This window comes from Etheostoma spectabile, chromosome 18, assembly GCF_008692095.1.
Source record: "Etheostoma spectabile isolate EspeVRDwgs_2016 chromosome 18, UIUC_Espe_1.0, whole genome shotgun sequence".
Taxonomy (NCBI): domain Eukaryota; kingdom Metazoa; phylum Chordata; class Actinopteri; order Perciformes; family Percidae; genus Etheostoma; species Etheostoma spectabile.
This window is the reverse complement of record NC_045750.1, coordinates 10,204,151-10,217,022: the sequence shown is the minus strand read 5'-3', so window position 1 is coordinate 10,217,022 and position 12,872 is coordinate 10,204,151. Positions and strand designations below refer to the sequence as shown.

Sequence of the window (12,872 nt, the reverse complement as noted above, 5' to 3'; positions counted from 1 at the left end):
AGATTTGAGAGGTTGTAATCACTGAATTGTGGTTGTACAGGAAAAGGTACTGTAAAAAAATACGAGTACAGATTTCTTTTTTCTACAAGCTCTCAAATCATGTTCTACAAGTGCTCACATCGCATTCGCGCTCTCACGTTTTGCACCATATTTACCTTCATGAGTGGGTGTGATGAATGTTTTACTATGCTGTACAAAATGATACACTGATGGGAGTTCTGTTTTGGTTTGTGGGGGAGTAATACATTTGAACCTCTATATTGTCTTTCTCAGCAATACCTCGTAAATATATGACCCTCACAGATTTTACAGTAACCATTGGCCAAAAAAAACAAAAATTAAACTCATTTGTTAAGTTATTTTTTCCTTATCCATATCATAATGTAGATGTGCGGGAATAAGTGTAGGCTACCTCTCATAGTTGATTCAAAATTGGTCTCATGCATCCAAAATGGGAAAATAATAACAAAGTTCCCTGAGGGTGAATTGTTCAGGGCCTCCAGATTTGATCCCAGTTAACTTCAGCCCCCTGCTTTGTTTTTACTGTTCCTATGTGCTTACTTTGGCCTCTAATACCACATCACCTCATATGGTTGCACAAATAGATCACAATATTCTCCTGACAGAAATAAAAACATGATCTACTTGACTCCAACCTTTTAAAAACTATATAATGTCAGAGATCCTTTCAATAGTGCTTTGTTTAACCTTCATGTTGTCCTCAGGTCAAATTTGACCCGTTTTCAGTTTTTTATCACAAAAAATGGGCCTTCAAAATAAGTGCTGAAAATATCAACATTAGAAATATCACTAATAACTTAATAACTTTGGATAAAACATCAAAAAAAGCACCCACAATACTGAAAAAGTGACAAAAATGTTGGAAAAAGCCATAATGGTTGACCGGAAGACAACACAAGGGTTAAGGACTGTAGTTTTTGTTATTGTTTAGCTGTTGAAATAACAATTTTGAAGATATTGTAACTTTAGTAGTGTAAGCATACAGATGAATACTAGTAAGCAGTAGGCAATTTGTAAATTTTTAACAGTGGAGATTGACCCAGTTTGTTTCGTGTACATGTGACTAGCGAAGCGCCCCCGAGACGAAAGTGCCAAAACGGCGGGACTGGCAATTGCAAATCCTTCTGCTACTTCAGCACCACGGACAGTCTAAGGCAGGGGTCTCAAACTCAACTTACTTGGGGGCCGCTGGAAGTAGAGTCTGGGTTTGGCTGGGCCGCATCAAGTATTCCAAAAAACAACTATTTCCTCCAAAAAGGGCGAGGAACTGCCGGTGCTTTAACCCCCTAGATCTGATATGTTGGTGCATTTCCAACAGAGTTCACATTGTCAAACCTCAGGCATTTGCCGCAAAGAGTACTTAGCTAGCTTGACAACCGTTACGCTGCTGTCAGGAGACTACTACGGTAGCCCATAAGTGACAAGCGCAATGAGAAAAGTTTCAGAACGCGCGGGCCGCACTAACACTTAACTTTGATGTCAAGTAGGGGGCCACAAAATATCTTCCCGCGGGCCGCAATTGGCCCCCGGGCCGCGAGTTTGAGACCCATGGTCTAAGGCATTTATCACAGGCTTCTGATATATTATATATATATAAATATATATCAACACATTTTGCTAACACGAGGGATAGCAGCCCGCTTCATCCTCCCTCAAATTGCCATGCCAGTAAGTGCTCACTGTATGGCTTTGGATGTTTTCGTTCATAACTGTACAAGCCACAGTGGTTTATCCCACTGCTAGTCACTTAAAAACCAAGATATAAAACCTTACTTTTACGACTATTTCATTAAGTTAGAGAAGCTGTAGCCTTGTAATAGCTGGAATTAGAAGAGTTCTACCAACATGTAAGAATACTGCAGTGACTTGACTAAGAGCCACAAAAGCAAGTTGTGTAGCAATGTGAATAAAACCTTGAGAGGTGACTTCTTCATTATTATCTAATGACAGATTAAATGCAATGTGTCACTGTCACTGTTAATTTCATCTTTGTGGAGAAAAGCAACAGTGCGATAACCACATGGCTTACTCTGGGCACCATTTATCTTAGTAAACAATGACCGAATTGTGATCACCTCACATAGAGCCATCTGAAAGCTATTACTCTCCCTGAGATAAAAACAGGCAAGCGAGAGATCAGTGGAAAACACAAAAGTTAAGGAGCTGCCCTCGGCATAGAGAGAAGGCTGTGTTGGCTCAATGTGAAGACATCCTCTTTCCTGTTTAATATATTTTAGATGGGCTTTAGCAGCCTGCCAGTCTACTGACATACTTAGCATGAACTGTCTGACAGGGACTTCTCCCCTTTACATGGTTTGAATAATTTTTGCTCAATACGTGGGACAGAAAGTACTAAAATTATCAGAAGTTGCGTGAATCTGCTTTACAGTAAAATCCAGATGGATGGAGTTTGCCACATTGGACTAGAAAATGAGTACAAGGATGTTTGGACTATTAGAATGCTTATGCCTTACTAGACTGATAGCAGAGTTGATGTTATGTGAACTGTCCTGATACTGTTTCCCAGTGATATTTAATCCATGTCTGGCACACACACGCCAGTTTTTGTCAGTGTTTTTTGGATTATATTTTCAACAAGCAGGAGAAGACAGACAGAAGAACACAGGAACAAAGCAAAACATCTGGATCTTCTGTGGGCACGAGCCCACAATGATCCTGGACATGTGGACGCTGTACCGAAATGCAGCCTTACAAGCACCCTGTGTATAGACAGACACATAAATGTGCTCACCTTGACAAGAGATCACGTATTTAAGTGTATGAATGCGTTGTGAGCCACATGATTGCATACACACATACAGTAGGAGCTTGTAACAGCCTAAACCCATACAGCCTCACAGATGTGTAGATACTGACATGTGTTAGACTCTTGGCCTTCGAAGAGGGTCAATCATCTGGGGAGGTGGGAGCAACTCCAGGCTCCAGTGGTTCCCTCCAAATCAGCCAGACTAGGAATTGTGGGATATCTGAAGCTTTCACAGCTGTAGGTCCAGCTGGCATTTCCAGAGTCTGAAAACAAACAAGAGACAAAAAGTTGGAGGAAAGGAAACAAAGGAAAGCTAGGGAGGCAATTTCTGACACCTCTGTTTATAAATGACTATGAACAAATCACACATTATTTCAAAGTGACTGACAAAATTAAAAAAGCATGAATTTGAAAGAGCAACTCTCTTCCATCACTTTCCTGGCTTTAGCTCCCTATGTGAACTACATCCGGAAAGACCTGGCTTCTCCTTGCTCCTTGACGGAGGCTCTGGAGTATCTTCAGGTCGACGTCCTAGAAGACCTGATAGAGAAGGACAGCGTTTCAGCCAATCAGAAACAGCCTCCCAAGAACAAGCCTCATAACTTCACCGTGGTCGCCATGGAAGGCTGCCACTCATTTATCATCCTGGACTGGGGCCGCCCACTGAAAGATGATATGGTGTCAGGTAAGATATGTTTTTACAGAGCTTAAAGTTGAACTAAAATGAAAAAAAAACAAGAATTCTAAGAAAACAGTACCGTTATCCTTGGTGTTTGTTTTGACTTGTGTATTTATTTAGTCAAAACTGTAATAAGTAATTATGTATATTTCTATGCTGTGATAGTTCCACCCAGATATAACATACATTTTAAACAAATTTTCAGAAAACCTTTAAATGAAAATGCAAATTAGTGCAGTACGTAAGAAAAATTCTCCAGTCAGATGTCATTAAACCATTGTTGAAGAAAAGGGCCCCAAACGATAAAAAAACGTAAACAAACGTGATGGAAATATGGGAATTATGTTTGTTTCATGTACTAGTTAGAGAAACGCTACAGTCCACACATATCTGATGTGATTGTCTGCCGTTATTTAACCTTTCACCTGTTGGGTTTAGGATGTGCCTTTAACACCAGCATCCCTTCTGACTTTGATTTTAAGAACTCACTCCAGCAGTTCATTGTGAATAAATCATAAAAAGCAGACTGCATTGAAGATACGGAATACTACTCTTTAGTTCCTACAGAGCAAAATTCCTATGACCTAGAAAGTGACACATGGGAAAAAAAGGGACACAGAAGAGAGTGAAGATAACAACATACTGTATGAGACGTGGTGGATTATCAGCGGTAGCAGTCTGGCCAACTAGAGAGCCAGTATGTTTTCTTTGGCAGGAGAACCCAAGCTCCTGGTCATGCTGTGGGCTAGTCCTTCCACTGATGTGTAAAACAGATAGTTGGTCCATAGGCAACGGGGTGTTTTTTCCCCCCTCTTTTCTCCTTGGTGTTTCCTCTCTGCTTACACACTATCTTGACACTTCATATTACTTTAATGTATTTTTGCACATCATTTGTCCGGACATTTTAGCACCTAATCGCTGTTTGCTCCTATTTGAAATACTTCTTCTGTGAATTTGTTTTATTTTACATACCATGCTGCATTCCATGCAGTCATTTCTGTAAAGTGCAGGGACACTGATGTACTGATGTTTCTTTGCTGTCATATGCAATATCAAAGATAAGTTGAGAACTGAGAAGCTGTAACTTTTATATTTCATAAAACTAACTTTTGATGTGAATTTTCTTCTATTGTATTGTATTGCAAGACATACAGCAGGCATGACCTGATACATACATGCAGATAAACAGTAATCATAAGGAGCTGTTTTACTTGTTAGGGCGTATTTGCACTACCATGTCTTGCAAGTTACGGGTCACAGCTTTCAAAACAAGTTGATGGAAACAGCTGTTATCAAATGGTCTGGAATAGATGAGGGACACTGGCATGTGTTTTAACCTGAACCCAACTTCTGGTTCTATTTACTCTGAAACCTTGATGACCTATAGTTTAAAGGTGTTGGACATCAGTCACTGAGTATTATAAGTGGTGCATTTGGCTCAAAAGATCAACTCCTTCACAACATTTAATAAATGTATACCTAAAGCAGAAAAAATAGAGTCTACACACTACTCTATCTATCCTCAGTTTAAGAGAATGCTAGGAATAAAAAACCAAAAGAAGAAAAACAAAGTAGCTAGTATTTCCCTTCACTCCTGTCAGCAGCCAGCTGTCTTGGTGAGGCTCCAGTAAAAATAGAAACCCAGACTCAAAAGTCCAATAGAAACAGTTGGTAGTTTGATGTGCGGCAGAGCCAAAGTGAGTGATCTAGAGCTGCGTGACCTGAGGTTGCTTACCGGATTCTAAGGATTAGTCTGCGTGACTGAGAAGAAGAAGAAAACAGACGGCCAGGTTGGAGGACAGTCAGCATGAGCAACAGAAAATGCCAGGGCGGCAGTTTTTCTTCAGGTTTAAATACATAGGGGGAGACCACCTACTCTCAGGAAATAATTGAAAGCGTAAAATAAATGTTGATACGTTATAAATAATCATAGCTCACTTGAGTTCAAGGTTGCTAAAACAAAAAAGCTGGTAGGTGGGTTTGTTACCTTTGGACAGAGGCAGGCTAGCTGATTCCACCTGGTTTCAGTTGTTGTGCTAAGCTAAGCTAACCAGCCGCTGGTGCTAACTTCATGTTTATCTTATTGACATGAGAGTGGTATCGACTGTCTCATCTAACTCTAAGTCTCAAAATGTCAAAGTATTCCTATAATGTTGACCCTTAGCATATTGTTGTGTTTCACTTACAACTTGATAAGAACATGAGAGTAAATCCAATTTTATCTTTTTCGAACAACTTAAGCTTTGCCCTTTAATTCTATATTGTTCCCTGCAGGCTACATGGTCCACAGTGCTTCATATGACGATGTCCTCAACAATAGATGGTCCTCTCGACCCTCGAGCGGGACACATCTGCCTGTGGAGAATCTCAAACCCAACTCTAGGTAACACATTACCACCCGGTGCTTGTTTATATCACGGTGTACACATGCATACAATACACACACTTATACAGAGGCTGGTGTGAGCACATGCACACCGCTTTCAGGTTCACTGATTCACAAAGTATCGTCTCACAGATAATAGGAGTCATAGAAAAAGAGAACCTGAACTTACTTAACTTGGTATTATTCCATATTTAGCATTTTTAATTTTGATATCAAACCTATGCGGACACAGATCAGAGCAGAGTGCAAGTTGGATACTGATACTGTAATGCTTGTATAAGAGATCAGTAAACCCTCAGAGTGAAGTAAATCAATTTGGCTAAATGGCGGCAGGTCAAAAAACACATTTGAATCTGCACCGACATGTGACATGCTGTAAAACTCTAAAATTTAGTAGAACATAAATTCAGCACACATCATCTGAGATACAGTCACCTGGGTCTGTTTCGGTTATTAAAGCTTGTTTCCAAAACACTGTCTTACGATACACGGGTTACTTTTTTTTAAAAATAAATGCATGGAAACAGCTCTTAGCACGTAGACCCAAGAGAGGAAGGGAGAGTACTTGCCTCAAAACCTATTTCTTGCTCAATTGAACGCTGTGCATAAAGCTTGAAAGTCGTAAGTGTAAATGACGCAGGGAAAGGTTTTTTCTTTAGTTTCTCAGCAAATGTAGTTTTTGATCAATTTTTATGTGGGACCATTGCGTATGTACCATAAAAACATCTTGAGGAAGCACTGGCATGCATCAGAAGACAGCGGAATGAATGGCAGACAGGTGAAACTGCTATCAAGCTGCTTGTCATATAACAATCTGGTGGAAAAACAGTTTCAGATGTGTGAGTTCATCCTGTTGCCCGGTGGAGGCACGAATCTGCTTGAGGTGTTATGATAGGTGTCTCGCCTCAGGAAACACCTGCTGCTCAACACAAACATAGCTGCGTGCATCGGGTGAAGTTTTCCATTCTATTCACAATAGTGCGTCTCCCGTGGTTACCGTTAATCCCGGAATGGTTCATGCGACAGTGATGGCATTTCCCATGCTGCAGGCTCCTTTTGGCTAGTCTAGTCCTCAACGCACCCATATGTGTTAAAACTCATATGTGGACAAGACTTTGCTGCTTATTTTTTTGTCTTGAATTATTATAAATGAACTTATCTTTGTTGGTCGGACAAAAAAAGAGATTTGATGACATCACTTTGAGCTCAGGGAAATAGTGATGACCATTTTTACTCTTATTTTATGTCTTATCGACCATAAAAATATGACCAGATGAATTGATAAAAATAATCCTTAGCTGCAGACCTGGTCTTCTTGTTTCTTCTGGGGGCGGCTGTGACTGAGTTGTAAAGTGGTCGCCTGCCAATCGTAAGGTTGGTGGTTCGATCGGTCCCATGTTGAAGTGTCCTTGGGCAAGACACTGAATCCTGAGTTGCCCCCGATGCTTCATCGGAGTGTAACTGTGTGTGAGTGTTTATCTGATGAGCAGGTGGCACCTTGTATGGCAGCCTCGGCCACACAGTGTGTGAAGGTGTGGGAAGGGTGAATAATTCCTGTACTATGTAAAAGCGCTTTGAGTAGTTGTTGTGACTAGAAAAGCGCTATATAAGAACAGTCCATTTACATTTATCCAGTTCTTTTGAAAACTGAATCTTGATCTCTAAATAAATAGATTGTATATAAGATATATGCTATCTGCAAATTTAAAAACCTCCATACTTGTTTTTCCACTTCTTTTCAAACAGTATGAGTGTCATTAAATGCCTTTAGAATAGACATCAATTTATAATCCACTTACAACTTATATGTATAATAGTACAAGTTTTCATGTTTTTGTGGCTGAACTATCATATATACTGAGGAGTAATATGGCCAGGCTGAATTTGGCGTTTGTGTGCAGTTGCCTCATAGATTTTCATCTGATGAGAAGACAAGAAGAGCAATGCTCTAAATGAAGCTGAGAGCTCTCTGTGTTGATGGTTTCAAATGGCTAGCTCAGCTCAATGTAGCATTTTGTGGTCTATTTCCTGTTTTTATATTGACTCACTTTTCTTTTTCTTCTATCTTCTCGAATTTCTTCTTTCATTACGTCATCTCTCTGCAGCTGCCTTGCCGTATTCTCCCTCTCACTCTCTGGTGATATATACTTTGGTCACTGTTGTCACTGTAGCTGGAACGATTGGATCCAGGCCTCGTGGTATTATGTGGTGAAAGTTTTTGGCTTGGAATTGACCTATCATAAACTTACTGTATGTGACCTTGCAGAGTGAAAGGGAGCACATATGCACACAATACGGCATTAATGACTACACACACAATAACAAACACATCCGTCAGCAACAGTGGAAAAAGTTTGCAAACTCTCAAAGTTGTCACTGGTGTTTTTAATCTGATAGGAATTAATAACTCCTCCACCACCCGGAGACAAAGTGAGCTCACTGCCATAATAAAGCTCTCTGTGAGAATTTTCTCTTTTGAAGACCCATTCTGTTTTTCAAGCTCTCCCCATGCATCCATTCCCTTTCAGCATACATCAACCGCTGTTAACTTTTTCCACATCCCTTATTTTTCTGTCTTTCATTCGTATCCTCTAGCCTCTATCTGTTAATCTCCACTTGTCTAAATGTCTCTTTTTCCCCTCACCGCCCTTCCCTCCTGTCTCTTTCCCTTCTTCTCCCTTCAACATGAGCCAAAAACCAATTTTATTGTGCTGCGCTCACTTTGAAATCATAGGAATATAAAACAGACAACTCTTAAATCAGCCTGAGTGAAATATGCCCAGTCATCTGCTGTGGTCATTAACATTTTCCTCACCTTCACCCAGTCACAACAACTACACACCACACAACAACTACTAAATCTCTCATGAAGTCCTTACGTTGTGGTTGTTTTTTTTGTTCAGGTACTACTTCAAAGTGCAGGCCAAGAATGTGTTTGGTTTGGGACCCGTCAGCGATACACTCACCTATGTCACCGAATCAGGTGTGTATCCTAACAACGCCTAACAACTCAGAGATGCCATATTAATTACAGGTTAACCCTCAGTCAAACTGGATTTAATTTTCTGTACTTCAGCATGCATGAAAAATGTCATGGTGACGCAATGTATTGCAATGCAAGACATTCAAATATAAAACTATCCTTGCAGTAAAAGCAGACTACCAGATGTACTCTGCATTACGTGCATTATCTGTCTTTCAGTCTCAAAATCAGGTGAATGCATTAAACCTGCGGTGCTGCGTGTGTGCTTTTCCTCCCTTGTGAAACGATTGCATTCTTTCTTTCAGACGATCCCCTTCTCATCGAAAGACCGCCTGGTAAGTCCATGTACTGACTGCCTGTCTTTAATTTAAGGTCAACAAGCCATATCTTACCGAAGCTGCTGGTTTTAAAGAGGGAGCCATCATTCTAAAAAGCCCTGATTGCTTGACAAGCATCACTCTAAATAAGCCAGGATGATACATCAGACAATGAAAGCTTATTGCAGAAACATCACACATTGTATATGGAGCGACTCTGCAGGACTAACATAGGAGAGAGTCTTGGGGTGTTCATCAGGGGGAAGATGTTGCCCCTAGTTCAGCTGATTGGTCAGGTTCAGAAAAGGGGAGGAGGAGAAAAGGGAAGTGAGAGTGGAAAGGAAAAAGGGGTCAGACAGATAAGCCTGAGAAAAGACCACTTGAGTTTTAACATTACCAACAGTTAAGCTTACTAGATAGTTACGGCCATCAGCCTTTTTGTTGTTTGGGGCACTCTTACAACCCCGTTGTTAGCCGGTATCCTAAGGTAATAAAACTCGGTCTTCCAGTTAAACTTCAGCCACCGTGTCCTCATCATTCAGCTGGCCAGCAAGCCAAGCGGCAGGGTCACGAGCCCTACAATATGTTGGCCCACAAATATTATGTAAGACACTGCTGTACAGATATCCAAAATATATGTTTTAGCGGTCATAATGTGCTTTTTGGCTTTTTCCCTTTCTTGTGTTATATATCTTTTTTTGTGCACATTATAGGTTTGCTAAGTGAAAAAGCCCAAGTCCACCCCAAAGGCATTTACCATCTCCAACAAAAAACAATTTTCACAAACTGCTCCAAACAGCTCTGTTGTAGTCCAGCCTTTACTTCTGTGACGAACGTGCGTCACTTTGTAACACACCACACGTTATAATGCTCGCCTAGCTGCTAGTGTGGCACGCCCTCATACTCTGCTTCTGACTGGGTAGTGGTCCTCACCTATCTACTGCGCATGAGACACTCCAAACAAAGATGGAATAGAAGTGTGATTCTCACTCTGTAGCTAAAACATAGAGCTCAACACACGGGGTGAATAGAGGATCTGCAGTAATGTATAGCACAACAACAATATGGTGTTTTTTGAAAATTAAACCATGTAAACCTCTTCTGATATAACCTCTAAATACAGTTAGGAACCTGAAAATGAGCATAATAAGAGCAATTTAAATATTTTAGAAACAGTTTACCCATTACATAGTTTGTTCACAAGAGAACAGTCATAACATTATTTCTACAAAAAAAATGAAAAAATTTATGATTTATTTATTGGTATTTACTGCTTCCCTTCCTGAATCCTCTGAAGACCTTTCCTCAAGACGGCAGTTCAAGGTGCTTTACATGAGATATGACAAAGCATTAAGACAAGATATAAAAGTAAACCAATAATTTAAACAGAGTAAAATAAAACAGAAAACTAAAGTGAAGAAATAAAAACCCAGATCAAACACGAGAATACAAACCACCAGAAATTTTTAAGAGCTATTGGTAAAAAAAAGTTTTAAACCTTGATTTAAGTCAGTGGGCAGCCTTTTGACAGACTGTCTGAGAGGTCTGGATGGTTCATAAAAGATAAGCTGATAAAACATGTATTTTGGCCCTAAATTATTGTTGTATAAATCATCAACTAGGTGCAAGATAAAATTGGATTTTGTTGTCTTTTGGCTAAACCTACAAACTGACCGTTTCAAATTTAACCGTAAAAATAACAGCTTTATTTTTTACTGTTCTGCTTTACATAGAAAATTGAATTTAATCTCTTGATGCTCTCACCCTTCTCAGCATGATTTGGCTTTTCATAAGATGCATATTTTACCACCACAGTGCGATGCATCTCCTCCTCTGCTCCTCAGGTGGAGAACCAATCTGGATCCCCTTTACCTTCAAGTATAATTCAGCCCACAGCAGCTGTAAGGGCAGCCAGTATGTCAAGCGGACATGGTACAGGAAGTTCGTGGGTGTCGTTTTGTGTAACTCTCTGCGATACAAGATCTTCATGGGAGAGGGTCTTAGAGGTAATGTGTTCACTTCTATGTAAAACCAGTACTTTTCCACAGGCTATCATAAAAAATCAAATCCTACCATACCCACTTCCTCTTTTCCCTCCACAGAGCCCTTTTACAGTATAGGAGATACATTTGGCCAGGGAGACGACCATTGCCAGTTTGTGGACTCCTACAGGGACGGAAGGACAGGTCCGGCCTACCTCTCAAATAATCTGCCCTCAGCACAAGGTAAACAAGTTGCACATTCGTAGCCTTGATGTTTAGACCTAACCTATTAATTTTGTTCCACACAGTCTCCCTTTAGGCTCCTCAGTGGTCCATCTGCATTGATCTAATCTACGCAGAGTAATGTTTAAATAATAACGTTTTAAAGCACCTAGCAGGGTTTTGCATGTTTTATCCTAAATCTAACATGCTTTTCATTACTACAGACCATTTTTCTAATTATACACTAACTTCCCAGACTAATGCTATAACTTCCTGGCAAGTATTGCTTTCAGGTCATATCAGTACATCATGAGAATACTTTAATCTTGCTTGGGATAAATCCAACACAATTCATCACAACGCAAGAAAACAATAATCTTTCACAATTTACAATAGTTGCTTACTCTTTGCCCTCTGGATTTGATTTTCCAGAAACCTTGTGTAGGCATTCATGATTGGCCATCTTGCAATTTTGACAAATGCCAGAGGGGCCGGACCATTTCTTTTAATTTGGGCAGATTTTTAAAAAGAATATACAAATAAAGTGTCTTTACAGGCCAACAGCACATAGGGCTGGTTTATATTGCTTTTACCAACCCAATCAGAGGTTACTCAAACTGGAACGTTCATTTGAAATAAAGCATGTCACCTGCAATTGGGATCTTTATTGCAAATCTCCTGATACTTTTCTGTAAATGGCTGTGGGCAACATTATCATTTCTTTCCTTTTCAGGGTTTTATCGCGCTTACAGACAAGAGCCAGTTTCATTTGGAGTTATTGGCCGACGCACAGCCCATCCATTCGTGGGCTGGTATGAATGCGGGGTGCCCATCCCCGGGAAGTGGTAACACAGGAGGAGTAGGAGACATTGTTACCGAGGGTAACCCTTCTGCATCCTGCAGCAGGCTCTTACCTTCACTGGTCTTGCCCTTAAAAAGACTTTTTCCTGCCCCAATGACACCACTATGAATTTATTACAGCTTCACAGAAAGAGAATATAGTACTTACTGTTACTGTTTATCATTACAATGCACTTTTTATATAAAGTAGTCTGTATATGAGGGGGAAAAAAGCATGTGTGCTCTAGCTTAGTGTAACTCTTGTCTTAAAGTGTCCTTGTACCTTTTCCCAGCTATCCCAGAGACAGGTCCTCACCCAGTGTTATTTATCTCATCAATAATGCACACACACTGTCATACCAGTAACATTGGACCAAAGCACAAGCTGCAAAGCAAACTGTAAGAATGGGCACTCAAGGTGTGTATAGGTCTGTTAATTTTCAATCGTGAGATTTGTATTTCATAATGTAACAGCTTCTGACAGCTGCTTTTTGTTTTTTTATTTGTGTTCTTAAACCATCAAACTGTTTGTTTGTGTTTAACACCTTTTTGGTATTCACCAGAATTCATTAAAAGTTACTGTGTAAGTTTTGTAATTATAAAGACAAAGAATAAAAGATCAAATATTTGCTCAGGAATTGTGAGAGATTGAATAAAGGTGTTATGGAAACCACA

At 40.0% G+C, this 12,872-nt stretch overlaps 1 protein-coding gene across 5 annotated transcripts in view; it reads left to right on the top strand.

The window, feature by feature from the left end:
• Window positions 1-12,872, top strand: part of fndc1 (fibronectin type III domain containing 1) — a 37,334-nt gene extending 24,462 nt beyond the window's left edge. For all 5 annotated transcript variants that reach the window (XM_032543133.1, XM_032543131.1, XM_032543132.1 and 2 more), the window contains 7 exons: window positions 3,237-3,473; window positions 5,742-5,850; window positions 8,757-8,836; window positions 9,142-9,171; window positions 10,998-11,159; window positions 11,256-11,378; window positions 12,091-12,872. In XM_032543133.1, the coding sequence (XP_032399024.1) occupies window positions 3,237-3,473; window positions 5,742-5,850; window positions 8,757-8,836; window positions 9,142-9,171; window positions 10,998-11,159; window positions 11,256-11,378; window positions 12,091-12,206 (857 nt within the window). In that variant the 3' untranslated portion in view covers window positions 12,207-12,872. The remainder of the gene's footprint in view (window positions 1-3,236; window positions 3,474-5,741; window positions 5,851-8,756; window positions 8,837-9,141; window positions 9,172-10,997; window positions 11,160-11,255; window positions 11,379-12,090) is intronic.